This window comes from Plectropomus leopardus, chromosome 7 (genome assembly GCF_008729295.1).
Source record: "Plectropomus leopardus isolate mb chromosome 7, YSFRI_Pleo_2.0, whole genome shotgun sequence".
Taxonomy (NCBI): domain Eukaryota; kingdom Metazoa; phylum Chordata; class Actinopteri; order Perciformes; family Serranidae; genus Plectropomus; species Plectropomus leopardus.
In genome coordinates, this window is record NC_056469.1 from 22,989,419 (window position 1) to 23,015,995 (window position 26,577).

Genomic DNA, 26,577 nt, shown 5'->3' on the forward strand with positions numbered 1-26,577 from the left:
AACAAGTCTCATTAAAAAAATTAAAAAAAATCACAGTTCTGAAATAATGATAAACCTTCAAATTATCTTGTCAAAAATGTAATATTTACATTATGGCAGCCCAATTTGCATCCCAGGACTAAAGATTTATTTTCTAGGTCTCATGTCCAAACAGTCTGTTTTAATCGACTTAATAAAACTAACAGTATTAACTGTGTGATTTTACCATCTGTACAAAACACACTCAGTCACGTTCCAGACTTTATTTCAGCCGACTCAGGACAGAGAATCTTGACGCAATCTTCTGTACAACACTGTTCCCTTCTTTGAAAACAAAACAAACACAACAAAAGTTATGTACAAAAATATGTTTTAAAAAAAGAACATACACAAAGATACAGGACAAAAAAAGACAGTATTAATGCTTATCTGTGGAGGGCTGTTATAAATAGTGACCGTATTTAATTGAGTTTGCTTACCTATGCTGTGAATATTCAGTTCATGATAAAACGATAATTTTGTCATGATTTTGTTCATTTGATAAGAAGCCAGTAGCGTCTTTCTGAGTTCATCCATGACACCGTGTGCCATCTGAGGTCGGACGACTTCCCATCTTAGTGTTTCACATGAATAATGGGGCTCATTGCCTCCGTGCAGTGCAAAAAGGAAAACAAAAAATACTAACGTCAACAAAACCAGTGAACAAGTAACTCAGTCTCATTGCAAATAAAATGCTGTCAAGGCTTCTCAACATCTCTCACCAGGAGAACTCTTTCCGTTATCATTGTAATTTCATTATAGTAACATTTTCCATACCGTTTTTTTTTCCACATCCAATTTTTTTAAGTCAAATTGTAGCTATGATTGGCTTATACAATCAACTAAGCAGACAAGTTGCCTGAATAAAGCAGTCCAGCAAAACTAGCCAAACACCAACATACATTTCATGTCAACAAAATGTAATCAAACGTTTCAAAAGGACACATAATTTTACCATTTTTATGGACGAGTTCTGTTGTGTTTTTAAATTATTATAGGAACTGAAGACTAATATTGAAAACATTATCCTTCATATTTTTTTTCCAAAAAAAATCATAAAAGTAAAATATGTTGTTAAGTGCAAGCCAGTCGACTCACAGGCAAGGCAAGAAGTGAAGGCAGATGAGCAGAAAATCAAACAGAAGTGTAACACAGCAGGTGAATGAATATGCAAAAACATACGCAGGAGTCTGTTTAACATAAACATGTAGCTTAGAAGCCTGCCATATATTGAGTTACAGTTATAAATCACTCATATCGACTATGATATAAAAACCATCTCACAAGCAACTTTGACTTTTTTTTTTTTTCACCTGCGCTGAGCTGACAATCAAAGTCTTGCACATTATGCTGAACCAAGTCTTTTGTTCTCAATGGCAATTTTGATTGTCACTTTTCGGGGTATAAAGCACATGTTGGTTCCGAAGAGAGCGGCTGTATTTTTGAAATAATTTTAACAACAGTCCAGCTTCAGTCTTTGTATGAGACTGACTGTGGAGTGTGCTCATACCTCTTTAGCGATCGCAGACAGGATGCAACATCGTTTTGTTGATACGTATAGCAGTTGTAGTGCATTCTAGAGACAGCTGGCTTGGTCATGTGAAGCACTGAAATACAGTACGGCAATACATAATACAATAAAAGACACTTATAATTCATTATACAGTGTATGTACAACTCTGTTCAAAATGCTCACGTTAACCGTCATAACTCTTTTGCACTTTTTTTTGCCTCTCAGCTTTCAAAAAATTAATTTATCATATATCAAACACTTTACAGATTTATCCCATCTCTTTTAACCCTGTCGTCTTTAAATATATCATTGCTTCCCTACATAGCCATAGTGGTCAGGTGTTGATGCCCGAGCAGCCCCTTGCGCCCTGCGCCCGCCCCTGGGTGCCCCCCTCCATTGCCATGGCCACAGTATTCCTGCAGGTTCTGGCGCAAAGTAACCAGTGCGGAGCCCAGACAGGCACGATTTGGAGCCAAGACCCCCCCAGGCAGCTGGAAGAGGACAGTGGCCACCCCAGCCATGCCGTCATCCGTGGGCTCCAGGGTGATGGGCCCGACCTTAAAGGTGGAATAAGAAAAGCCCATGAGCTGAGAGAGGAAGGGGTCGGAGCGGCAAAAGTGCTGGTAGCCGCTGTACGTGGATGGGTGGTGATGGTGTGAGGCCGGGGTGCCAGATGTGGTGCTGGCATAGTGGTGGGTGTTCAAGTAGTGCAGCGGCAGGTGCTGGCCGCCGTTGCCCCCTCCACCCAGGGCGAGGTGGTGGTGGTGGTGAGCTGTGGGTCCGGAGCCCGGGTCATGTTTGTAGGAGACGGCTCCTGCCCTGCCCCTCTGGCCCACCACCACTCCTCCTAACTTGCTCGTGCGGGCGTGAGCGAGCGACACAGTGCTGCCCCCCACCCCTCCGCCAGTTGAGGGCAGGTAGATGAGCTGAGGCTCCTCCGGCTCAAGGTAAATGGTGAGTTTAGCAAAGGGCCTTGACGCCATCTTGGTCATTTCCTGGATGTGGCGACGCTGCTCCCGACGGAAGTCCAGGAACTGCTTGACCTTCCACAGGAGGACGCAGACGGACAGGAAGAGGAAGAAGCAGGAGAAGAAAACGGAGAAGAAGACAAAAAGGTCGATGTGGGCTTGGTCCTGTCGCAGAAACAGCAGGCCCTGGGACTCGCCCTGCTTCTCGCCAGTCCCCACACCTCTCAGAGCGATGTAGAAGCGGCTGGACTTCAGGGAGTGCACCTCGTGGGGGAAGGTGATGACTACACGATCTCGAACACCGCGCACAATCAGCACGGTCTGTGGTTTCCACACAGTGATGTAAGTGATGAGTCCTTCAGCCCGCTCCTCTGTAATTTCTCTCTCCCCTCCTGGAGGTTTGGCTTGTAGCTGAAGTGGGTTGTGGGAGAGCACAGGACCGCCGAGACTGGACGAGGCATTGGAAAACACCTTTATAGGGGACGGAGGTGAGTCCTTATCTACACCGGTTGTCGTCCCCCGAGTCACAGATTCCTCCTCGATTCTGATGGTGTGAATCCCTGTGTTTCGGTCTACATCCACAATGAAGATGTCATGAGAATTGGACACGTACACTTCCACCTCACCGAAGGTAACGTCGATGGTGACCCGAATGTCCACATTGGTGAACTTTGGCTGTGCAGAGAAAAACACAGTGCGCCCCTTTGGCAGGTTGCGGATGGTGGGATCATGGAAGCAGTTGGTCTGGGACGTGGGGTCAAAGCAGCACTCTGTGTCCACATTGAACTGACGGTAGCACTGACGCCCATTCACAGGTGTGCCATTGAAGGAGTCTTTGCACTTGGCACACTGAACAGAAGAGCACAACAAAAACTATTTGAGCAAAACCAGTAATGGAAAGAAAAAGGTCACAAACTTTTCTCTCAATTCTAAATATTGCTTTTATCAATACAGAGAAATTAAAATATAAAAACATGCTTACATTTTGCAACCCTTCATATTTGAGGTGCTTAAAGTGCATACCTGTTGCCTGTAGCAGTCTTTCCGGTCACTCTGAGGGCTACTGAGACAGGAGGAGGTCTCTGTGTTGTTTTGGCAGGGACACCCTGTACCATCATGTTCATTACACGTGTCTGCATGGCCGTTACACTGACACCTGCAACGAAGAGGAGAAAAATCCAAACACTAAAAAGAAATTCAAACACTAAAGAGGAGAAAATCCAAACACTAAAGAGGCCTCTTTAGGTATTTTTGCTGATGGTCCTTTTGCAACATTTGCATATCCTATTTATCTCATTTGAAGGCATAGGTAAATTTCCATCTCATTACTCGCATTTTCTTTGCTAAGATGATGCGAGTAATGAGATGGAAATTTGTGTAACAATGTGGTAAGCACTGCATGTTGATGCAGATTTTATCTGATAGACCGGGCCATTGTGTGTACCTAAAATAATGATGATTGTGGAAAATGCAAAAACATACAATACAGAGGCTTTTTAAAAAGCCCAATGTATAATACACACAGACCTGCCAAACCTGGACAAATTTTTTGATTACCACTTCCGTGACTGAGATGCATCAGATGTGAATCACTGCTATTTGCACTATGAAAAACTGTAAATACTGTAATCTCCATCAGGGTTTCATACACATTCAATTATTTGTGGCGGCCCGCCAAAATTTAATCATCTCCCGCCACACATACATTTTCTATTTTTGGAGCTGGACTGTTTATTGAAGCACTGTTGAAATATATAGGTCAGCTGGAGCGAGGAGGCTGCACGAGAGGGATGAACTCAGTGTTGTGTTGCTGTCTTCAAGATGATCAGATCATCCCCATTTGATATTTGGGCAAAAACGGGGGGAATTTATCAGACGCTATGACTGATTGAACTTCTACTTTTCCTTTTCAACAGTCACTGCTTCCCAATAGGTCTTTGCTGCTGCCTCTTGATTTGACTTCTGTAGTCTACTGCATGTACAAAATTAAAGGCGTCACCAGCTTTTTGCGTAGTTTAGAGTGACAAATTGTACCAAAGTACTTTAATGTCAAAATGCATACCTACTACACAAAAAGTGTACAGTTTGGTAGGTCTACATGTAAATGCTTCGTCACAGGAAACCACTGACTGCTGAGCAGCAAACATTACTCACTTTTCACACTTCCCCTGCAGCAGGAAGAAGCCACTGAGGCAGCTCTCACACTTGTCCCCCACACTGTTGTTCTGGCAATTGACACACACAGCATTCTCTTCTGTGGGACCCTCAGACACCCAGTTCTGGATCTGATGAAAGGACAAAGAGAAACAGACATCAGTGTCAAAGACACATGACTAAGCACACACAAAGACAGCAAACACTTACGCTGTTGGGGTCCAGAGGGAAGAGCCGTGGGTTCTCAAGGGCCTTTTTATGTTCATCTCCGGATAAACACACATCACTGTTTCCCCGGCAAAACTCCCGACATGGACGACAAGTGCCGCCCCCTTTGGCAGAGCCCACAAAAAGGGGCTTACACTTCTCACAGTGCTTTCCCTGAAAAGGGAGAAAATAATTCGTCACGGGTGAACATGGAAAAACTATTAACAGTAATATGTGAATGTGTTTTACTCTAAGCACTCACGATGGTGTTATTGTGGCACTCAAGGCAAACATCTGGTTTGCTAACACCAGCACAGTTGCTGTGTTTGTTGCAGCTGCACTGAGAGGAGCAGTTATCCCCCACAAATCCAAAGTGACACTGGCAAACTCCTGGGGACATGCATGTCCCGTTCACACAGCCCTGTGCACACACTGGCTCACACTGACCAGACAAACTGCACAGGAGAAAAACAAGAAGATCTGGTTAAATCTTAACCATTTCTTACAAAACAAAAGGAACTATCCTTGTGTATTCACTGCCTGAGTCTTAAACGCTAACTCCTGATCTTACCTGCTGAGTATGTAACCATGTTTGCAGGTGCAGTGATATCCCTGGGGTAGGTCGTGGCAGTCCTGAGTGCTGTTGCAGTGATGATGGCCATTGGCACACTCATCCTCTTCTGGACAGTGAAGGAAGGACCAGCTGCTGTTTCTCAGGGGGCAAACGCCCTCACTCACACCTGGGAAACGGGAATGACGGAAGGTGAGTTAACAATGATTAAAAAAAAACAAAACGTAAGTTTAGATTAATTAAAAGTGCAGAAATTATAATCCTAAACACATTTTGTAAAATTCTGAGAATATCTCTTCACGGTCTGCTAGCAGAAAGTTCTGTGTGCGCTTCAAAAAAATCTGTTGTTCATTAAAAGACTTCGCTATGTAAATGGCAAACAAAAAACATGGCTCGGACTCAGCCACATAACACTATTCCAACCTCTTAGCAACAGGGGGTGTTTGTGCTTGTGCACAGGACAGGGAAAAGGCCATTTTTTTAAAAGAGGAAGGCAATGTGAGTGAGAGGGATGGCAGATCTGACATGTGCTGAACACTTGTTTGGTTGTTGAGTTCATCTATCAACATTTTTTCCTCCAGAATTGCAGACTACACCTTTGACAGAGAACTGTAACCCTGAACTCTTTACGCTCCACAATGTCTCCACTTCCTGTGCACATCAACTAAAGATATTTCTCACCATCAAGTCCTCCTTGTAGGCAGCGTCCAGCGCCATTGCCCCCCCGAGTAGCACACCAACCACACTGAGGCCTGGCAATGCACTGGGAGCACTGGGTGAGCTGGGAGCACTGAGGAGAGCACGAGTCGCCCCCTGAGAGCAGACGACCACACTGACCTGCCTCACATCGCAGGGGCACGAAAGACGGGCTCATGCACTAAAGGAAGGGGAGAGAGTTTAGCAGAGTGTGAACATAACTGTATTAAATAGCTCACGTTAGATATTCTGCAAAGCTCAAACAGCGCAGATTTTACCTGCTGCAGAGCCATGCTCCACACACAGTGTTGCCAGCCGCCATCAGAGCCTCTGGAGCCCAGACAGAGGCTGCAGTTACTGAGGGTGTGGCAGGGTGGAGGGCACGGCATGGGGGGAGAAGACTCCACCTGCATGGGTGAGACATTGAGCAGGGCGTAGCTGAAGCACGTCCAGTCATAGGTGGGGTTCACGCTCAGGATACGCCTCGTCTCACCTGAAAAAAAAAAAAAATCACATCACAACAATTTTTAGTGGAAATATTCATAAACACAAAAATGCTCTAAATTTGGATTATAAAACTTCACCTGAAACATTATTTATCATCTCCAAAACAAATATTCATTCATATGTTTCTAGGTGTGATGATTAAAATTACTGAATCACAGTTTCTTCATACATGGGCATCTTATGTGCATCAGCTTTAGACTGGAAATTCAAAGAAGAGAAATTCATAGTTTCCTCAAGGCTCTTCATTACTTTAGCGTGTACCTGTGCGTTTGAACTGGCGAGTCCACATGCATTTTCCAGAGGCAGTACACTTGGGGCAGTCGGAAGCCTCGCAGCTGGTCTCGGTGCAGTTGCTGGACAGGAAGATCTCTCTCTGGTTGATCCGACAGTCATGTTCAGATGTACAGCTAACAGAGCTGCTGATGCAGGCCCCTTCTGGGCAGTTTGTGCACCACTTGCACTGCAGAGCAGGCTGGGAAATTCAGCGAGGAACAGATTTTAGTTGACAGACAGAGAAAGACGTCTCTTTTTGGGCTAGTGATTTTTTTGAAGCATGGGTGCTATATGTTACCTGTGTTGGATTGGAGAATGTTTTGGGGTGTCGGGCGAGACATTCACTGCACGTCTTCAGCCTGCGACACTGGTCGGGCTGACGAGGGGTCGGGGAACAGGGAGACTGGCCAGCAAAGCAGCCCATTCTGATGGACAGGGAGGGAATGAATTTTAAGGACGCATTTCATTTAGTAGCTGCACATAAGTTCAAGCTTTAAGAACAGAGTGCTGTTTACTAGAGTTGCTTTTAGCGAACGTGTTACCTCTCTGCAGTGTCAGAAGAAGCGCAGGTTCCCCTACACCAGACGCAGCTGCCTGTGGTAGTGTTGCAGGCCTCTGGTGTAGGCAGCAGCGCACAGGGATCAGAGGGCACAGTCAGGGTCAGCAGTCTACCCAGCGTTACACCATTGAAGCCTCCTGATAGGAAGAGACGGTCGCCCCAGCTCGTCATGGCAAGAGACACTGAACGATTGACTGGATCTCCTATGACTGAGACTGAAGAAAAGAGATTAAAAAAAAAAGTGGTTAAGTTACTGTAGGTTATAAGTTGACTATAACTAAATTTGCAGAAAGACGCTGAGACAGTCACCTGGTTGTATCCAGGTGTTACAGTTGATCTGATACAGAGACACTGAGTTACTGTAGTCTTCAGCTTCTGTCCTTCCTCCGACAATGACCATGGTGTCTTTGATCATGGCCGCAGCGTGGAAGAAACGGGACAGGGGCTGCATAGCAAAGAGATGATACAGCAAGAATAGATGAGTTATCTACATGCACGGGACTGATGGAGGATAAATGCTTGGCTTGTGTAATTTACTGGCCTGTAAGAGGAGACCAGATGAGGCCGGCCTCTTACCTTATTACCCTGTGAGGGGACCAGCAGAGACCAGGTGAGGTTGGGGTAGTACAGACTGTAGAGCTCGCCTGAGGGCTCCACAGTTTCCACATGGAAGCGGTAGCCTCCAAAAACATAGATGGCATCAGTCTGCTCATGGTAGACTGCTGAGTGGCCGTATAAACCTGAATGAAGAACACGTCAATGCAAAAAAATGCTGTATCTGTTTTTGTGTTATCTAATTTTACACACTTTAAAAATGTAATAGCAGATTTCTCTGTGAAGTTGACTTAAAAATGAACTATGTTAATACTTGTATAAGAGGTGAATCCAGCAATAAGTTATTGACCTAGTAAAAACTATGTTACGTTCCATCAAAACAAAATAAAAGGCCTCAAAAACCTGTAGGTGGTGTGCCAGTGTGGGGGGCAATGGTCCAGTTTCCAGTAAATGGACTGAACTCCAGCAGATGGTGGTTGAAGCCATTGTCTGGGGAGTAACCTCCAATCAACAGCACAGAGGAGTCTCTGCGTACAGTTAAAGTATGGCCTGCAACTGGGGGCAGCACTGTGCTCTGTCGAGGTAACAAAAACCAAACAAATAGTTAATTTGTGAAGGTTTAAAAATTTGTCAGATATTTGGTTTTTCTGTGATAAATCTAACCCCAACCTTGTGCTCTCTCCAGACCAAACTGCTGAGATTGAGACTCCAGGTATCCATGGCAACACCGTTTTGAGTGACACCGCCCACAACCAACATGAAGGTGTGGCTGGCTCCGTGTCCTCCGGAGCCAGACTCGTGACTGGTCAGCAGTGCAGAGGCGTGATGATAGCGAGGGCTCGGAGTCGAGCCTTCCTCCACAGAGCTTGTCAACATTTGAGTCCAACGGTGCTCTGACACCGAATATCTACAACAAACCAGGAGCAAAATGCGTTATTATGCACATAATATGTAACATTTATTGTTGGTATTTTCACTTATTATTATTTATTAGTTGTTGGACTTTTTTCTTAGAATAGTTATTATGAAATTTCTATTCATTGTTAGTAGTTGTTATTTCAGTTGTATTTCATTTTCCACCTATCTTTAATTTCTGTCAGTTATTTAAAATTATTTATTTTCTTCCTGTTTATTTTTAATGAAAGCCTTGTTATCTTTTCATAGAGGGATTTACCTATTTATATGCATTTGGCCGGAAAAGGGCATTCAAACTTAGACAATGAAATACTGATTTATTTATTTTTACTAAGATTTATTGCATCACTAGAACATTTCTTCTTATTATTCTTAGATTTTATTCCATTTTCTAGCTTTAACATCTTTATTTTTAAGTAAGTTTCTTTTACATATTTTTCTATAAGCATTATTATATCTCCCCCTTCTCTCTCGCTCTCTCTATATAGAGGTATCGATTCATTTTTCTGGAAATGGATACTGAAAATGAGACAATGAAGTATTGGATCACTTATTGATTAATTTGCTTATATTTGTTCACTATCACATCTCTATTTGATTTCATTTTAACCTTTGTTTATTTTTATGTCTATTTTAAACATAGTTATCTTCATCTTTGTGTTCTTTTTATAATTTCATTTATTTTACTTATTTTTTTTATTATAACAACTACTATCTATCTATCTCTCCATGTATTAAGGTATTTATCTATGTATATTTTAATGTGGGAAATGGGCATTGAAACTTAGACACTGAACCAGTGATTGATGTTGGCCCTGAAACAAAACTGTGAAACAAAAGTGTTATACTGTATAAAATGTTCTGGGACATTAATACTACTCAGGACATTCTCAGATTACACACCCCTACCTGTACACATTTCCCAGAATGCCCTCTGACAGAGAGAGCCCTCCATACATCCAGAGGTTGCCCTGTGGTCCAGACACCAGAGAGTGTCCCATCCTGTGGAGGAACCTGTGGGCCTGGTTCTGTGGAGAAACGGTGCATAATGAATGTGTGTTTGTGTGTGCTGGGGTTTAAGCTTCATGAATTGTGAAAGATTTGTTGGACTGATTGTGTTATGTTCTGCCCCTACCACTGTCAGTTGTGTGTCAAGCAACGTTTCCCAGACCAGGCTGTTAGAGTCCCGAGGAACAGAGCAGTCTGAGCCGGCCCAGCTGTCCGAGCACACACACACTCCCAGAGACTGAGACAAAATAAAATATCTTGGTAAGAAATCAAGAAACATTTTTTCTCTAATCCTTAAGAGTTTTCCACTATAACATGCACACATGATTTTACAGCTGTCATTTTTAGCTGAAGATTACGAACACATCGAAACAAATGAAATGGCAGAAAGTACATATATACAATTAAACCTGCTGTGATTTGGTTATCTGATACTGAACAATATTTTTTTTCCTATTCCCTGAAATAAGTGATTTCCTGAAAATAAAAGCAAATGTAAACTACTTCAAATAAATTGTCACCACTCTTACTGTATTACAAACTCCTCTTCCTTCTGCTATTCCACAATCCTGAGGGCACATGGGTCGGTCACAGTGGGGTCCGCCATATCCCTGAGGGCACTGACAGAGTCCCCTTTGGCATTGTGCTCCACCTGGACACACGGGCGACCCCTCCTCACCCTCATCAGCGCTCTGGTGACACCGCCGCACCCAGAAAGACGCATTGAAGCCTTGAGGTTTGTTTGAGGTGACGTTGGCCTCAAAGTAGACTGAGATCACACCTGGTGGTAAAGGACAATATACGATATAGTGAAAGTGACATGGTGACTTTCGACTGTGTTTTTGAACTCCCTCTATAACCTGATTCAAATAACTGGATTTGGGTAAGAGTCTGTATGACATGTTTTAAAGGTTGAAAGTAAAAGGACTTCCCCTACAACCCGAGGTGTTGAAATCTGCTGGGTAGTTAGTGGTAAATGTGATTAGAGGGACGTGTGGTAGTCTTCAAGTGCCAGATCATTTTTTCCTGTGTGACTGTAATAGACTCATGTGAAAGCAGATTTCTCCAAGAAAAATGTTTATTACTGTCCGGATACCTGAGGTGGCTTCCACAGTGATGGGCTGAGTCCTTGTGGTGCCACAAAATGCCCCGATCAGGTTGTGATCTGAATGCACGACTCCATTGGCCAGGAAACGAGGGAGGCCATCAAACACATATACAAAAGAGCTCTGCAAAACAAAGCAAAGGCAACATCAGGGAAAGTTATACAGAGAGGAATTCTGACAGAGTTTGATGCTACAGCTCAGTTAACATGTTCATTATCTTGTGTGCATAATCAGGTTATGTTTGTACGTACTTTACAGTGTGTATGGGAATCTGGGTGCAGAGTGAGGGCTACAGGGGGACACAGCTGTCTGGGCAGACAAGGTGCCAGGTTTTCAGTCACCGACAGGACCCACAGGCAATGGGAAAGGCCTCCCTTTCCCTCTGTGCCACTTCGCCATCCCAGAGAAGATGAGAGAGGCATGGCAGAGGAGGTGGTGGAGGAGAGCAGCACAGAGCGGCCCTGGCACTGGCGGTAGCATGTGCCATTGTTTCTATTGGAAAGAGAACGATTTCAGGATAGACGAGTCATGATGAAAGAAAATACAAAAAAATCAAAAGATTCCACTGTTTTCACACTTTCTGCATTTATCAGTATATTATTATAATTTCAACTCCTTGATTTTGATTTGTGTTCAATCAGTTTAAACTCAAACAAAAGTTAAAGATAACGATTTTCTTACCTGGGGTCTCCATAGTAACCAGGCAGGCAGGACTCGCAGTGGGGTCCCTGAGTGTTGTGGGTGCAGTAGCACTGGCCAGTCTGATTGTGACAGTATCCTCGGAGAGGGTCGCCATGGCCGTTACACTCACACTGCACACAGCCGCCACCGCCAGCCAGGGCTGAACCAAAGCTTCCTGGACGGCAGTGCTCACAGTGGGGTCCTGTCGTCCAATCTGAGAGGAAGAACATCAGCACAACTTTCAACAAATGCAGTTTGAGTTTACAAACCACGAGTATGAATTTACCTCATAAACTGGCCTGGTTCTGTCTGATTTAAATACAAAAGATGACTGAGAACAAGTTATTGAAATAAGCCATGTATTCAGCGCTCACCCTGGCACTCGTCACAGATCCCTGGTGCGGTAATACAGGTGGAGTGAAAGTTGCAGCCGCAGTCTACGTCGCATTCAACACCACTGAGAACCAGAGTGGCCGGGTCAGACGTCCAGCCGAGGGAACATTCACACTCAAACCGCGGGCTGCCACTACACTGGCCCTCACGACACTCATTATAGCACCTGTGAGAGGGGGGACAAATTATTGGAGGCTCAAAATGTCTTGGAAAAGCAGTCCTGCTGACTAAATGGTAATTGAGGAAGATTTTTTAGGTTAAGAGATTTGAAGTCAACACAGAAACACATTTTTTATGTTCAGACTCTTACGTCTGGTTGCAGTGCAGTGTGCCGTCCCCCGTGTATCCTCTCTCACAGTGACACTCATATGAGGTGGGAGTGTTGATGCAGGTGGCGAAGGGGTGACAGTTGTGGAGACCCAGCCTGCATTCCTCTACATCTGGGCAGGTGGGGTAGGACCAGATCGCATCTTGCTCTTCGTCCTCTAAGTGCTCCAGCTCCATCTCCATTTCCAGCGGTCGAGGCGGGGCCGAGGTCTGGGGCTCAGGGCTGGAGGAGCAGGATGAGGAGACGTGAAGTTGGACAGGTATACCATATTAATCTACGTATATTTCCATCCACTGTGTTATGGGTCTATGTAGAAATTCTGTTTTTAAATTTTAATTTGGAGGACATTCTAAGGTATGTAAAGGTTTCAGAAAGCCAAACCAAGTCGTCATTAAGCAATAAAAAACACTTTATCCCCACCTGGCGTATGCCTGGAGGGCTCTAATCAGCTAATTGTTGAGTCCACTCGGACATTTGTGCCAAATTTGAAGAAATGCCCTCTAGGTGTTTTTGAGATGTAGTGTTCACCAGAATAAGACAGATGAGGTCACGGCGACTTTGACTTTTGACCTATGGCCACCAAAATCTAATCAGTTAATTATTCAGACCAAGTGAGTGTTTGTGCTAAATTTGAAGAAATTCCCTCAAGACATTCTGCAGATATCGTGTTCACAATAATGGGTTGGTCAGACAGGCTTACGCACGTACAATCCAAAATCATAATGCCTCCAGCCTTAGCTATCAGCGGCGCAGAGACATAAAAAGTGATACGCCCACTCCATCAAGTCATGAAAGTGTAACAAGAGATATCTTACTTTGCAGCACGCGCTTCTGCCACAGCCACGCTGCAGTTATACACCGAGGGATCGTCCATTCCCGCCCAGTCTCCCCTCAAACATCTGGAAAATGTAAAACATGGAATAAATGTAAGAAAATCGCAATAAAGACAATAACAACAAAATATCAGCAATATGATAATGAAAGGGATTTGTCGATTAGTAATTTAAATTAGATTTGTTGGCTCTATATGTACTTTTCTCTGTACATTGTCAAAGTATTTCTCAGTTAGACGTCTGCATTACTTACTTTCCAATAGTAGGATTGTTGTAGTCACCACACCAGCCACACTGGAATGTTCTCAGACAGTCTGTGCACGCGTTTAAAGCTGAACATTGCTTACACTGGGGGACCGAATGAACACTGAAAAGGACATCATAACAATAATTTTAATCAGATTACTGCTCATTTCAATGTATTGATTGAATCTTTACGTAACAAAATTTGGCCAGTTCTTTGTCTTACTTTTAGGTACTTTGAATGTACTGCTGTTAAGAAATCACCAAATCTAACAGGACAGTAGGTAACTGTATATGCAACTGCAAATAGGTAATATGTGTAATAGCTAAAAATAATACCAAAAAAAAAGCTCCTTGTTTTACCTGTCGTACCAGTCCCTGCACTCTCCATAGGGGTATTTTGTGAGGTAGGCAGCAAAATAGAAGCAGGCCTGGGCTGATTCACACCATGCACACTGGCTGGAGTTAGAGAGGCACTCACCACACGTCCTTCTCCTTCGCAAAACAAAAATGGGGAAGTTTCATAAGGGTGAGTTGTAGTTTCTCGTTGAAATCATTTATGATCTGTAATTACTGTCTTAAAAATGTAGTTTTTCAGCTTACTGGTTGCAGACTTTAGGACACCCCTTTGAATCACGTATGGATCCATCGAGTCTTCCTCGTCGACTACACTGATAGTCACCCTTCTTGCTGGAGTTTATCTGCCACTCGCAAAAAGGATCCTGCAAGTCAGAGTTAGCTTCACATGAGTCTGGACTACAGTGGCTCCAAAATAAGCTGTTAAGATCAGCTGCACAGTCGGACCATAAACAAAAATACGTGAGCTTAACACACACTCCTCCATTGAGAGTCTAGCAGCAATTATAGCCTAAATATTGAAATACTTCTTAACTGGACACAAAACTTTTTTCCTACTACAAGTAGATCCTAAACCCTTCAATATAAAACGTGTCATTGCAATTGGTTGATAGATATAAAAGTCATTGTGCTTTTTATGCTGAAAAACTGCAGCTTCTCTTTTTACTTGCATTTGTTTACAGGCAAATCCTGCTTTCTCCAACATGATGACAATATTGATGACATACAATCCAGAAGCCAATGAAGCATCATTGTTTTTGTATCTGTAAGTGAGACTCTATTTTAAAATGAGGTGTTATCTGTGATGTACCTGAGTACAAGCAGAGCAGTCTCTGTACTCCTCACACAAGGTGCAGTGCTGGGGTGCCAACAGCAGATGGCGCTGACCTTCTCCCTTTCCTTCTCCCTTCTCTCCCTCGGGGCAGGGCTCGAGGTCTGGGCTGTCCCGCAGGAGGCAGCGGGACAAAGACGGGCACCAGCCACAAGACTGGTCGGACAAACAGGCCAGACAGGACATGTAACTGGAACAGGAACCTGAGCGGTAAGGCTCCAGGAACAGGAAGGAGATCTCCTAAAGGGAGAGCAAGTTAAAAGGAGAAACATGGTAAGAGTTCAACTTGTGTTTTACAACTGAATAAAAGTCATTGTGCAAAAAAATGACAGAAATGTAATTGTGCAAAAAACACCAACAAGAGTTCTTTTGTTTTACTTTTACTGCTTATGTAGGTTAAATCTCGTTATGACGACAATGTTTAGCAGTGCCAGTACTCACGCTCCCTCCAGGCAATGTCCTGTTCCATATCAAGGCCATCTCACTGGTCTGCCCTGAGCCTGAGTTGTTCAGGTAGCCCTCAGCCTGAACAAGGTAGTGGTTGCCTCTGGTCAGGTTAGAGAACAGTCTACTCCCATCTGTGCGAGCCAGCAGCTTCAGCTCCTTCTCCTGCTGGGCTGCCCAACGACCCACCACCTCCTGCTCAGATAGTTTAAAGAAGCAAAGAAAATTTCAGAGACAGAAAAAGTTCAATTTATTTAAAAAGTACACAATCATTAATCTATTGAAACACTTGTCCACATTCCATTGTACTATTCTAGCTGTTTAATCTCCAACAGTAAAGCATCAAAACTGTAAAATGTATATGCGCAGTATTGTTGTCAAGTAAGTTAAACATCATTTATAGCAGGTAAAGACACATGAGAGGTTATTTGTCCTGCACTGATTACTCCTGTGGAGTTGCCTGCTCTCCAAAAGCCACAATCCTATTCAACATGAGACCAAAATCAGTGCAGTATCTTGGGTGAAAATAATATTACAAGGAGGGCTGTTGCAATAACAGCAATATTACTGCAGTATTCACACACCAGCCACAGGGGACACCAAGCAACCGCCCAATATGCTATGTTCACATTTTTTCTTTTTTTCACTGTAACACTGTATGTTTACACACACAAATGCAGCAATGTGAAGAGTCGCTGAGAGGCTATTCTGCGCTGATCTCTACACATTTGCTGTTTTTCCTGGATACCAAGAGTTGAAAATATTCAACTTTGGGTAAAAAACTGCAGCAGTTCATCACTGTCACTTTTTGCCCAGCTGTCCAATCACAGTGGAGAAGGGACGGGACAAAAACCACAAAGACAAAACGTCACATCGCTGAACAACAACAACAATGGAGGAGAAATTAATATTGAACCCACATGGGCTGACCCTGGACTGACCTCCATGGATATTCTGTATCATCCCAACCAGACGCAACCAAAGCGACTCAGCTGAAAAAATACTGCGTCCTTTATTGTACTTCAATGCTCTTCAGTTTTCAGTATTAAATATTAAACAAGGATTTGATTTGAGTTAAAACAATGTCATCTTTGTGATTTAAAAAAGCAACAATATACCTAATATTATTCTTACAATAAAGCTTATTTACAAAGCACTAAAATCAGGACAAAGGTAGTTTATTGAAAAAAAAAGGCAATAATCTCACATATCGTGCTGTTCTGCCACTCTTAATAACAGCAAGAGTAATTCCACAACCACGACAGCCCCAATTACAAGACACTTGTTACATCTAGAACAACCAATCCTGTCAATACTTTTCAATTTCAGATCAGCAATTTGTTTTAAAATTAATTATCGGATAATAAAAAAAGTGTTGACAAGCACTTTCCCTCACCAGTTGGCTGGAGTTGGGCCCTGAAGCCATTCGAGCCTCAAAGTGGAGCCTCTGGATCCGAGCCCACATGGAGACAGTCTCAGTGGAAGGGGGTGCAGGTGGAGGGGCCCCCCACAACGGGTGGATGAAGCCCCTGAACTGCAGGGCGACGTCCATTTCTGTGGTGGGGCTAAGGATGATGGTGGTGCTGCGGAGGATGGACACCTGGCGAAGGGGTGAGGAGGATGGAGGACAGTGGAGGATGGATGGAAGTGGAGACACATCAACAGAAGCACTATTCTCTACAAACTCCTCCACAAGTTTGACAAACTACTTGAAAGAGGAACCTCTCTATGAGTGCATTAAAACAGAACAGTGAAAAAAAGAGCAAAAAAGATAAAAGTGAGCATTGAAGTCAAAAGGTTAAAAATATAAGGCAGAAAAAAAAACAGTAAAGAGAAACAATCATAATATTGAAGTTGGAGTCAAAGTGTTGGAGGAAGGAAGGAGGGATAAGTGTAAGCAGAGAGGGAAGTAGTTACAACCACAACTTTTACAGTCAGCACTTGAGATTTGGACTCCGTACCTTGTCAGGCTGGGAGTCGTTGCGGGGGTGCTGGAAGGTGAGCAGGTGCAGTCCCGGGACATAGTTCTCGGTGCGACAGGAGTGGAGGGAGGTTAGGAAAAGGGTACGCTCCCCCCACCAGCCGTACGCCCCTGAGATCTGGTCCACACGGCACGCACTTCGCTCTGTGAGACCGAGAGGGAGAGGTCAGCACACAAAGAACACATCTGACCTCTAAAAATCTCATGATACAGCAGTTTCCTAACGTGTGCTACTGTGCTGAAACGGGTCTGTGACTTTTGTGTGGCGTGTGTCGAAAAAGAGTAAAATGACATGACCTCACTGCATCAAAAGAAACACATGCGATTGAACGGGCAAGTCAAATCATGGTCTGAGTCGCCGGTCCAGTCTCAGCTGGGTGTGGTCATGTCACTGTGCCCCATTTCTTAAACACGCCCAACATAAGTCCCTCCCATGTCAACTCCCAACATCTTTTTTTGTTTCAGTCTAAGGCTTTGCTCTTCTCTTCTGCCCTCCTTCCTCCCTCCCTGCGGCTCACCTGACACTGGCAGGCAGGACTCATTCTGAACACACCAGCCAAATTCACCAGGGGCACGGGCCAGAGAGGCTGGAGTGCCACTGAACACCAGACAGGACTGGCAGTCAGACAGGAAGCGAGCCAGGCCCAGGCAACCAGTGCTGCCACACTGCAAAGACAAAAGTAGAGTTATAAACTACTCAGTAATCCTCGTAGATGTTCATACAGACAAATCAAAGTGAAACAATGTTTTGGCTGAATATAATAATGTGTTTTACTTGTTAATTGTATGACTCAGTCATTGAAAACAAGCCGAGGGAAGTGTTACCTGATTAGTGGGCTGGTACTCTCGACAGCGGCCTTCACACCAGCTGCACTCTGGGTTCTTCAGGCACATACTTTCGTCTAGCGCCTCAGCACAAACAGTGTCCTAATAAGGCAACGCACAAACACACAATCACAGATACACACATACAGTTTCAAAACAATTTATTTATCCCTTGTTTGCTTTCTTTCTTTGGATCCCAGTTAGCACCGGCATCCAATAATTGTTATTCTCTTAGCATAAGCACTGGCTGTTCTTCCTGGGGTCCACACACATACAGTCACACACACACAATCTAACACATAAACACAACAAACAAAACAGATCACCTTATTGGTTTAACAAAGTACGGAAAAGAAACAAAATTGTAATCCTTTTAAGGAAAATCAGAAAATTATAAATCAATCACAAAATTCAACAAGAATTCATAGCAGGCTTGATTTTTTTGATGTTCATTTGAATAAATGGTGATTTCTAATAAACATACATTTTTGTCTGACTGACCTTTAATTATATTTTTTATCAATTATGTGCTTTCATATATTAAATTCCAAAAAATAGACTGTTAAAAAGCCATTTTATTCTCTTCCAAGAGGGATTTCTACTCTCACCCACATTTAATATTTACATTATTTTCATAATAAACAAACACAATTCAGTTGCATTTCTAGATTGTTTGGATATATTGTTATAACAAAATTTTAAGCCAATCCTCAATATTCTCTTGAACAATATGCACTGGCCACATGACTATGGCTCTGTACATTACTGTTTTCTGTATCAGCCTTGTTTTTGCTTTGGGTAACAATGCGTCTGATATCTGTGTGAAGCAAAATGGGAGAAAACCATTTTTTAACCAATCTTAACCAGTCTTCCCATTAACATGACATTAATAAGCTATGTTACTGTTGAAGACTTTCACTCACCCTGTCACCTTGATCGCTGCTGACGAACAGCGGAACTTTGTAAGCCACCAGGTCTCCGCGGGCAACTCCGCTGTAACCCCCGGCAACCAGCAGCACTCTGCCCTCCATCACAGCAGCAACATGCGAGTAACGCCCCCTCACAGCCTCCCCTCCTTTAAAAACAAATGAAAGTTTTATTGGCAATGTTTGTGTGGATGCACAAGAAACGAGCTGCAGATAAAACTGGACTGTGCGTGAGAGTCCACGGGAACTCACTGAGTGACCATCGCTCCCCAGCAGATACCCATTGGTGACATCCCAGATGGTAAAAGAAGATCTCCTCATCATAGCACTTCTCCTCTTGGTAATGAATATGTACATTTCCCCCTGTGAGAGAGAGAGAGAGAAGCAGGGAGAAGATTTGTAAATATACACAAGACGGCAGTGATTAAAATAAATCATGTCTGGTCATTTTCTTACCGTAGACCACCATGTAGTTTCCAATGACAGTGGCTGAGTGGAAAGCTCGCTCTCTGGGGCCGGTTGCTGGGAAACGGGAACGGAAGGAAGTCCAAAACCGCCGCTCCACATGAAACACGTCTGTGTTGTTCACCCTCACACTAAACCTTAGAGGAATAAACAAGTGTACTTATAGCATTTGTAATGCTATACATAAGGGGAGGGCAATATTGCAAAAATTTGGCTTTGCCCTTATTGGATAGGACAGCTATAAAGTAAAAGGGGGAGAGAGAGGGGATGACATGCAGCAAAGGGCCTTAGGTCGGGATCATACCAGCGGCCGCTACGACAAGGATATTGCCTTTGTACATGGGGCGCCCGCTTTACCTCGTGAGTTACTGGGCGCCCCCATGACCAAAATCTTTAACCAATTCGAATTGTTCTGTAAATTCAGTTTAAAATGGTCTCAGATAACCATACTTAATAGCATTTGATTATTTTCTTCTTTTATTTGGAACTTTCATTTAAAAAAAACAAAACAAAAAAAAACCAAATAAACAACTGTTCCACATGAGACAACACTTAAAAACAAAAGACTGAACACAGTAAAACTGAAACAGTTTCAAAATGTAAGCTCTGAGGTTCCTGAGATCAATAATTACAAGTGTAACAAGTCACTGACTGTAAGATAATTCAAAATGATAGCTAGAATCACGAAAATCACAAGATCACGCCTGAATCCAACCCGGATTTGCCACATGGCCGTAGTAACTATAATGCCAAAGCTTTAATTGTGGTGACATCTCTAATGTTTCACATTATACACCATCATGTCACACCCTACTGTATATGTTTTGATTCACTAGCTGAATTATTCTCAAAATACTCTTTTGGTAACCACTTCTTTAATTATTTAAAATAATTTCTATCCCTGCTGTACTGATGTTTTATTTCCTTCTGATTTCTTCATTTAAAAGCTAGTCAGCCAACTGTTCTCCTTCCTCATTAACAACCACAAAAACAAAAGTGTGAACAAATGTTCCTACTGGCTGTGTGTGTTACTGTATCCACTATGCTAATGCACAGGAGGGTGTGTACCTGGCTGTGGTGGGCCTGTGGCCTCCATAGACCAGCAGCGTCTTGGATGGGCTGTGGAAAACCATGGAGTGACCAGCAGTGGCTGGGGGCTTTCCTCCGGTGGGCTGAACAGTCTCCCATCGGCCAGATCCGTGCAGGCCGAACCGATACAGAGAGGAGGAAAACATATCCTCCTCAGTACGACCTGGGAAATAAGGGGAGAGAAAAAAAGAAAGATGCAGCATAAGTAGGATTTATTTCTCAAGGGCTGCATGTATATCAATCTAAACACAGACTGCCGAATGAAAATCGAATGTGAAACCCACCTCCAAATACATAAAGATAATTGTCTACTACAGCTGCAGCGTGATTGGCCAGTTTAGGAGCCCCTCGTGAATTTGAAAAGCCGTGCTGTTGCCAGTCATCCTGGATTGGCCGGTACATCCAGACATCACTGGCCAGGGAGCCGTTGGCTAGCTCACCTCCAAAGATAACCATATTACCCATCCACTCTACTGCTGTGTGGGAATGACGAGCAACCTGAGAGCAGAGGAGAGTCAAACAGTGCAGGGGGGACGTTAATGAAAAGGTGATGTAAAATAATGAATGGGCCAACTTACATTTAAATTGACTGTGTTTACATGTATACATAAAACATGAGATTGGGAGAAATCAGGATATAAGTGAACACATTTATATGGACTGCAATAACCCGATTAACATACAACCTCCATTTACACACTGTCAGTAATTAGATTTCTGCCCTACCATATTTTTAAACCACATCTGGCATATTTTCAATGAATTTGTCATGATGATGTTGGCTGGTGAGTTTTTTTGTCTCTGACAACATATTGAGGGGGAAGGTCCTCAAAAAAAAAAAAAAAAGACAAATGTGCATTAATATCTTAAATTTTACAAACAGTCCATCTACTGTTCAGCTGTAGAAACAAACTTTGTGAGACTTGTACAATTTATCTTGAGTTTGAGACAGATTCTGGATGAAAAAAAAATATTTTAGGAAGACTCGCTTACTTGTTAAGACTAATTTTGTGCCCTTTTATTCCTCTAGAGAAAATGTTTTCTCCAGCAGCATTCTAGCTGTTTTGACAGGGTTTCTCTAAATATCTTATCATGACCAGGTTTCTTGTGTACATGACATTTAAAGGATCAGGTTACTGCAGAAGGCTAATGGTACCCAGGTCCCTTACTTTGAAACGCAGTACATGTGATGCAAGCGCGGGGGTAAGAAAAAACTCTGTGTGTGTGTGTGTGTGTGTTTATCCACAGCCCACTTACAGGAGAGTGACCATAAGACCTGCTTTCCCATTGGTTGGATGTGAAGTTATATTTGATCAAGTCACCAAGAGCTCTGTTCAGGTCAAACCCTGGAGGAAAAGAAGCGATAATAAAAGAAACACAGATGTTTTTAATCACAAAACACATTATCAGATTAAAGAGAAAAGTGAAAGTCAAATGAAGGACTGCGGCTAAAACAAAAGGGCTGGGAAGTGAGTTTGTTTGCTGAATATTAAGACAACATCAGTGGAAATTAAGGATATGTCTCTCTCACCGCCAAACAAGTACATAGCTCCAGTGGAGGACAGGTACACGCCAGCAGAACCCGTCCTAGGAGGCGTGTAGGGGTCTCCATCACTCACACGCCACCACTGCCCCGCCCCACTGTCATTATGGAAACCAAGCTGGCAGCTGTGACCCAGGAAGCCTGGGTTACACAAACAGCGCTCTCCTTTCTGAGACAAACATGCAAAATAAGAATAGTTAGAGACCAATTTTCAGTGTGTCAACAAACTTCACAGCTTGGAGACGTATGAGGTTCCCACAAAATTTTAGTTTTGGAATTTCATAGACAATATTTCAAAACTTTCCCATGATTTTTCAAGGACCCGTCATACAATTTTTTTCATGCCCAACCTGCCCACCGTTTTCTACAAACATCTCAGATACAAACTCTCTTCACACTGACGCATATTAAGTTACGTTGACGTCTACAGATTTGCCTTTATGTTACACTGGAGGTTGATTCACAGAAGATTATTGTCACAATTCCACCATACATCCCAAAATTCCATGACTTTTCCAAGCTTTCAATGATTTTTACTAATTCCACAATTTTTCCCAGCCTGGAAAATATGACTTCGAAATTTCAGGGGTTGCACAGACAGGGGCAAGTCAAATTCAAGGACTTTGAAATATTTCTCCAAGCACTCTTTTTTTTCAAGGATGAATTTGTTTTCTCCGCAACCATATATTGTAAGAGAATTGTGAAAAATGGAGCAAAGACATGCTACCAAGACCTACACTTAACTTAATTAACAAGTTAAACTACTAAAGCATGTGGTTGGCAAAGGACAAAAAAAGTAAAAGCCCTCCTTGCAGCCAAAAAAATAAAAAGAATCTATTCAGCAGTTACACACACACACAGCTGCTTATTTTCTGCCAAGTTACAAAAGACAAATGGCTGATGCTGCTCCAGTCTGACTGTTTTGCAGGCCAGCAAAACATCCTGGCGCCAAATATTTACTGGTTTTTACCAACCCGTTGGTGCTTGGAGCTCTTAGATAAAAATTGCAAGCACTGCCATTCTTTGCTTCCGAGTTTATAACATTGATCTAATACATTTCATAAAATAATTTATCATTTTGTTCTCTTTTGTCGTATTTAAGCACTTTTTCCAAGGACCACGTTAAAGATGACAGATTTTCAAGTTATTCCAGTACTTATAAACGTCTGAGTGTCAAATTCAAGTACCTCAAGCACTTTGTATGACCCCTGTTTAAATATTTTTCAAAGTTTTCTATGTCTGTGGCTTATTTGAGGAAAGATGAGCGACCCTTTGGTTAAAGACTGATTCCTTTGTTTGTCCCCTCTGTTACCTTGTCACACTGGCCATTCACAGAACAAGCCTGGGAGCACAGAGGGGTTGAACATGCTGCTCCTCCCCAACCCTGATGGCAGTGGCACTTTGATGTCGAGGAATCACAGCGGCCATGACCGCCACAGGCTCCAGGACACACAGAGAAGGTGTAAGTTGCATTGAAGCCCAGGAGGTTGTAATTAGCATCACTGAAGAGATGAAGCAGCATCTGGAACAAGGACATTAAATAGCGGAAACAAAGTAAATATTTGCCATAGTTAAAATGCTTCAGAGTTTCTTTCATTGTGTTTTTATTGCTTACCTTCCCAGATTTGGCTTCAATGGGTTGAGGCAGAGTGTTGCCACTCAGGCTGGCTAGGAGAGGGCTCTGGTAGGAGTCTCCGTCATACACAAACAGGTAATCATAGGTACACTCTGTGTCCATGAAGGTGAAATTTAAGACAATACGGTGACTGTTGCTTGGAGCTGAAAGAAAAAAAAAGGTGGGAATAACAGTCAATCTAACTGTTCCAGTGGCTGCAAGTTACCTGTTTAAAATCAACAAGATATCATCTTGGCTCATTGTACCTTTGATAAGCCACTCGCAGTTCCCATTGACAGAGTAGTTTCCTGGTCCATCTGTGACATAGCCTGGTGGTCCCCTCAACACCTGCCTGTGGCCCTTGCAGTCCCCTGCCTGGCACACAGACGACTCAGCCAACAGCAGAACCACCAGGATGAAGGAGACAGGGAGGGGGGAGGCCATTACTGGCACCACCTGGTTAATGGGAGGCAAAAGGAGGGATTCATTTGATGTGGGTCCAACAAACACATTACCTCCACAAATATGTAGCAGCACCATGCAGCAAATGTGGCCCATTCTCCTAAATTTCAGTTGGATGACCACTTAGCCCACAACACAAGATAAAAGAACTATGCCAGCAGGATATAGAGAATTATTTCATTGGAGAGCCAGGTCTGGTGCTCCCATTAACAACTGTTTACATCAGTAACACTCAACTTACGGCCCCTGGCCAAACCTGGCCCCTCAACCTTTTTCTAATTCACAATAAAAATTAAGTGATTCATACTGGGAGTTGTTTTGTACATTTTATTTTACATAAGGTTTCCAAGTGCATAAAACAGCATTAAAATACAGCATGTTCATCAAAAAATTGCCAGAGGAGGATCCCTCGCACCCGTGACAGAGGTCCTACTTAAGCCCCCAAGTCCTAAAATCCCCAAAACATCCTAAAAATGTCCTGAGATCCATGGAACATCCTAAAATCCTAGAAACATTCAAAAACCTAAGGATGTCTTAAATCCTACAAACATCCTAAACTCATAGAACATTCCTAAAATCCACAAAATATTCTAAAATCCTAGAATCGTCCTAAAAAACTAAAGATTTCCTAAACTCCCAGAAACATTTTAAAGTCCAAGAAACATCCTAAACACGCCCTATATTCTAGAAATGTCCTGCAATCATAGAAGCGTCCTAAAATCCTAAAAACGTGAATGGAGTTGGTGCCACTGGCCCTTGGTCTCCTGTCACTTTGCAAAAGTGGCCCCCAAGCAAAGCAAATCGAGTATCCCTAGTTCTCACAATCCTGTTTTTGCTACAAAATCCCAGTTTAACACCACATGATCCTTGTGTAAAATGCAATGCCACTCACACTGCAGAACTGAACAGACCCGAAAGCGGCAAAATGACAATGCTTGATGCGCATTGATGCAGTCTCTGGGAAAAAAACACTGATTGTGATGGAGCTAACAACTGTTAGCCCTGTGCACATAGCGCTAGCTCAATAACGTACCAGTGCACCAAATCTCACACACAAAACGACAACGGTACACGAAGGGTTTTCACACATGCAACGTTACACACAAAGGCTGCTATTCACCAACACAGCGTTCATCGACTGTTTTTCTGAGAGACAATTAGCGAAAGATCAACAAACTAGCAACGAGGGGCTCTCCGCAGGCTATCACAACAAAGCTAACGCTGCTCGGCTAAGTTAGCTGATCGCCGTTAACAGTCAGAGGCCGTTAGCTGGCCAATTTGCACATTTGCATTATCAAACTCACCTGTTCCCGTCTCTTTGGCCCCATGGTAATTTACATTTTCGGCGACCCTTTAACGCTAGCTACCACATGAGCTAAATATATCTAATGTGTGCCTCAGACTGACGGTTAGCCGAATTAGCTCCTGCTCCGTAATAAATGCAGAGGACAGCCGTGACTGAGGCTAACACTGCGCTCTGCTAAGCTAGCCTGTTCGCTAGCTAGCGGCTCGGCTGAATCCAGATGCGCAATCGTCAATAGCTGCAGAATCTACCAGGAAAAGTCATTTTTGAGAGAAATCCATCCTTATGTAATAACGAGATTATCTTTCTGAAAATCGTCTTCTACGTCAGTAGGAAATGCTGCCAGCTAACAACGAAGCCTTTAACGTTATCGAGCCGATTCCTGCAGTCCATTTTGAGGACAGATGCCCGTTGTTTTGGTGTTTATGGCTGGTTAGCGGTAACCGGTGGTTGCCAACACAAAAGACAGCGCCGCCAGTGACATGCCGCACCACTGCCATCCAGCGACGAGCAGCAACGCTTTAACATCTGGATAAAAGACATAGTCAATAATATAAAGGACCATGAATGCTAATAGTTAATATTTTTATTTTAATACATGGTGAAAGAAAATCAAAATAAGATTCCGCCAGAATACTTTTGGTAAGGGTCTGTTCCTTATTTATGAGGGGGAGGCATGTCAAAAAAAACAAACAAACTAAGCACTGTGGAGGGACTTATGTTTTTTATACTAGCTTTTTGGAGGGACATATAACTTTATAATGTTGTAGTTTTATTTTTTTTTATTTAAAATGACAGATTTAAAAATAATAGACTACTCCCCTTGTCTGTCTTACAAGTCAAAAGGCTACAATAACTTTATAAAAAATACTGCATGACCATTTAATTTTTTATTTAACTTTATTGTGATTAAGTTCACCTTGAAAATAATAGTTTGCCATCACAGGCTCTTTCCCCTATAGGTCCTACAAAATCTTCCCCATACATTGGAAACTCATCTCGATTTCTCTTGAATGAAGTAGATGCATCTTGGATGGTCAAAAGATCGTACGGAGGAAAAGCCGATGATACAGAAATTTATATAATTTTTGACCTGGGGGCATTTACTTGAATAATTTATGTCAAAACACACTGTGGTGCTTGAAATACAGTGAGTCTATGTTACCCTCTGAACTCCAAAACCCACTGTCAGGCTTGAAAGGCATGT

The 26,577-nt window shown here is 42.9% G+C and overlaps 1 protein-coding gene across 1 annotated transcript; it reads right to left on the reverse strand.

The window, feature by feature from the left end:
- Positions 1-227: 227 nt before the first annotated feature.
- Positions 228-25,768, reverse strand: megf8 (multiple EGF-like-domains 8). The gene is made up of 44 exons (XM_042489533.1): positions 25,372-25,768; positions 23,872-24,061; positions 23,606-23,769; positions 23,303-23,512; positions 21,979-22,159; positions 21,705-21,793; positions 20,732-20,945; positions 20,427-20,610; positions 19,350-19,495; positions 19,146-19,256; positions 18,891-19,042; positions 17,968-18,069; positions 17,661-17,808; positions 17,123-17,286; positions 16,558-16,761; positions 15,159-15,356; positions 14,697-14,957; positions 14,132-14,250; positions 13,892-14,023; positions 13,539-13,652; positions 13,268-13,351; positions 12,435-12,674; positions 12,106-12,290; positions 11,732-11,945; positions 11,302-11,542; positions 11,041-11,173; positions 10,475-10,725; positions 10,072-10,182; positions 9,846-9,964; positions 8,691-8,928; positions 8,424-8,595; positions 8,043-8,206; positions 7,776-7,911; positions 7,450-7,681; positions 7,206-7,332; positions 6,896-7,106; positions 6,406-6,620; positions 6,113-6,308; positions 5,432-5,600; positions 5,123-5,315; positions 4,864-5,034; positions 4,654-4,784; positions 3,523-3,655; positions 228-3,348 (listed from the first exon to the last, which is right to left on the reverse strand). Exons 1-44 carry the CDS (start codon positions 25,393-25,395, stop codon positions 1,849-1,851), a joined length of 8,673 nt encoding a protein of 2,890 aa, XP_042345467.1. The 5' UTR covers positions 25,396-25,768; the 3' UTR covers positions 228-1,848.
- Positions 25,769-26,577: the final 809 nt, after the last annotated feature.

Bases quoted from the DNA above. Each gene is read 5' to 3' on its own strand.
- megf8 (XM_042489533.1), bottom strand. From the start codon at position 25,395: ATGGGGCCAAAGAGACGGGAACAG. The intron at 13,653-13,891 runs GTAAAACAAGGA...TGTCCTTTTCAG, and splicing joins TGCAGGGACTGGTACGACAG to TGTTCATTCGGTCCCCCAGT. The intron at 6,621-6,895 runs GTACACGCTAAA...TTTTTTTTTCAG, and splicing joins TCGCCAGTTCAAACGCACAG to GTGAGACGAGGCGTATCCTG.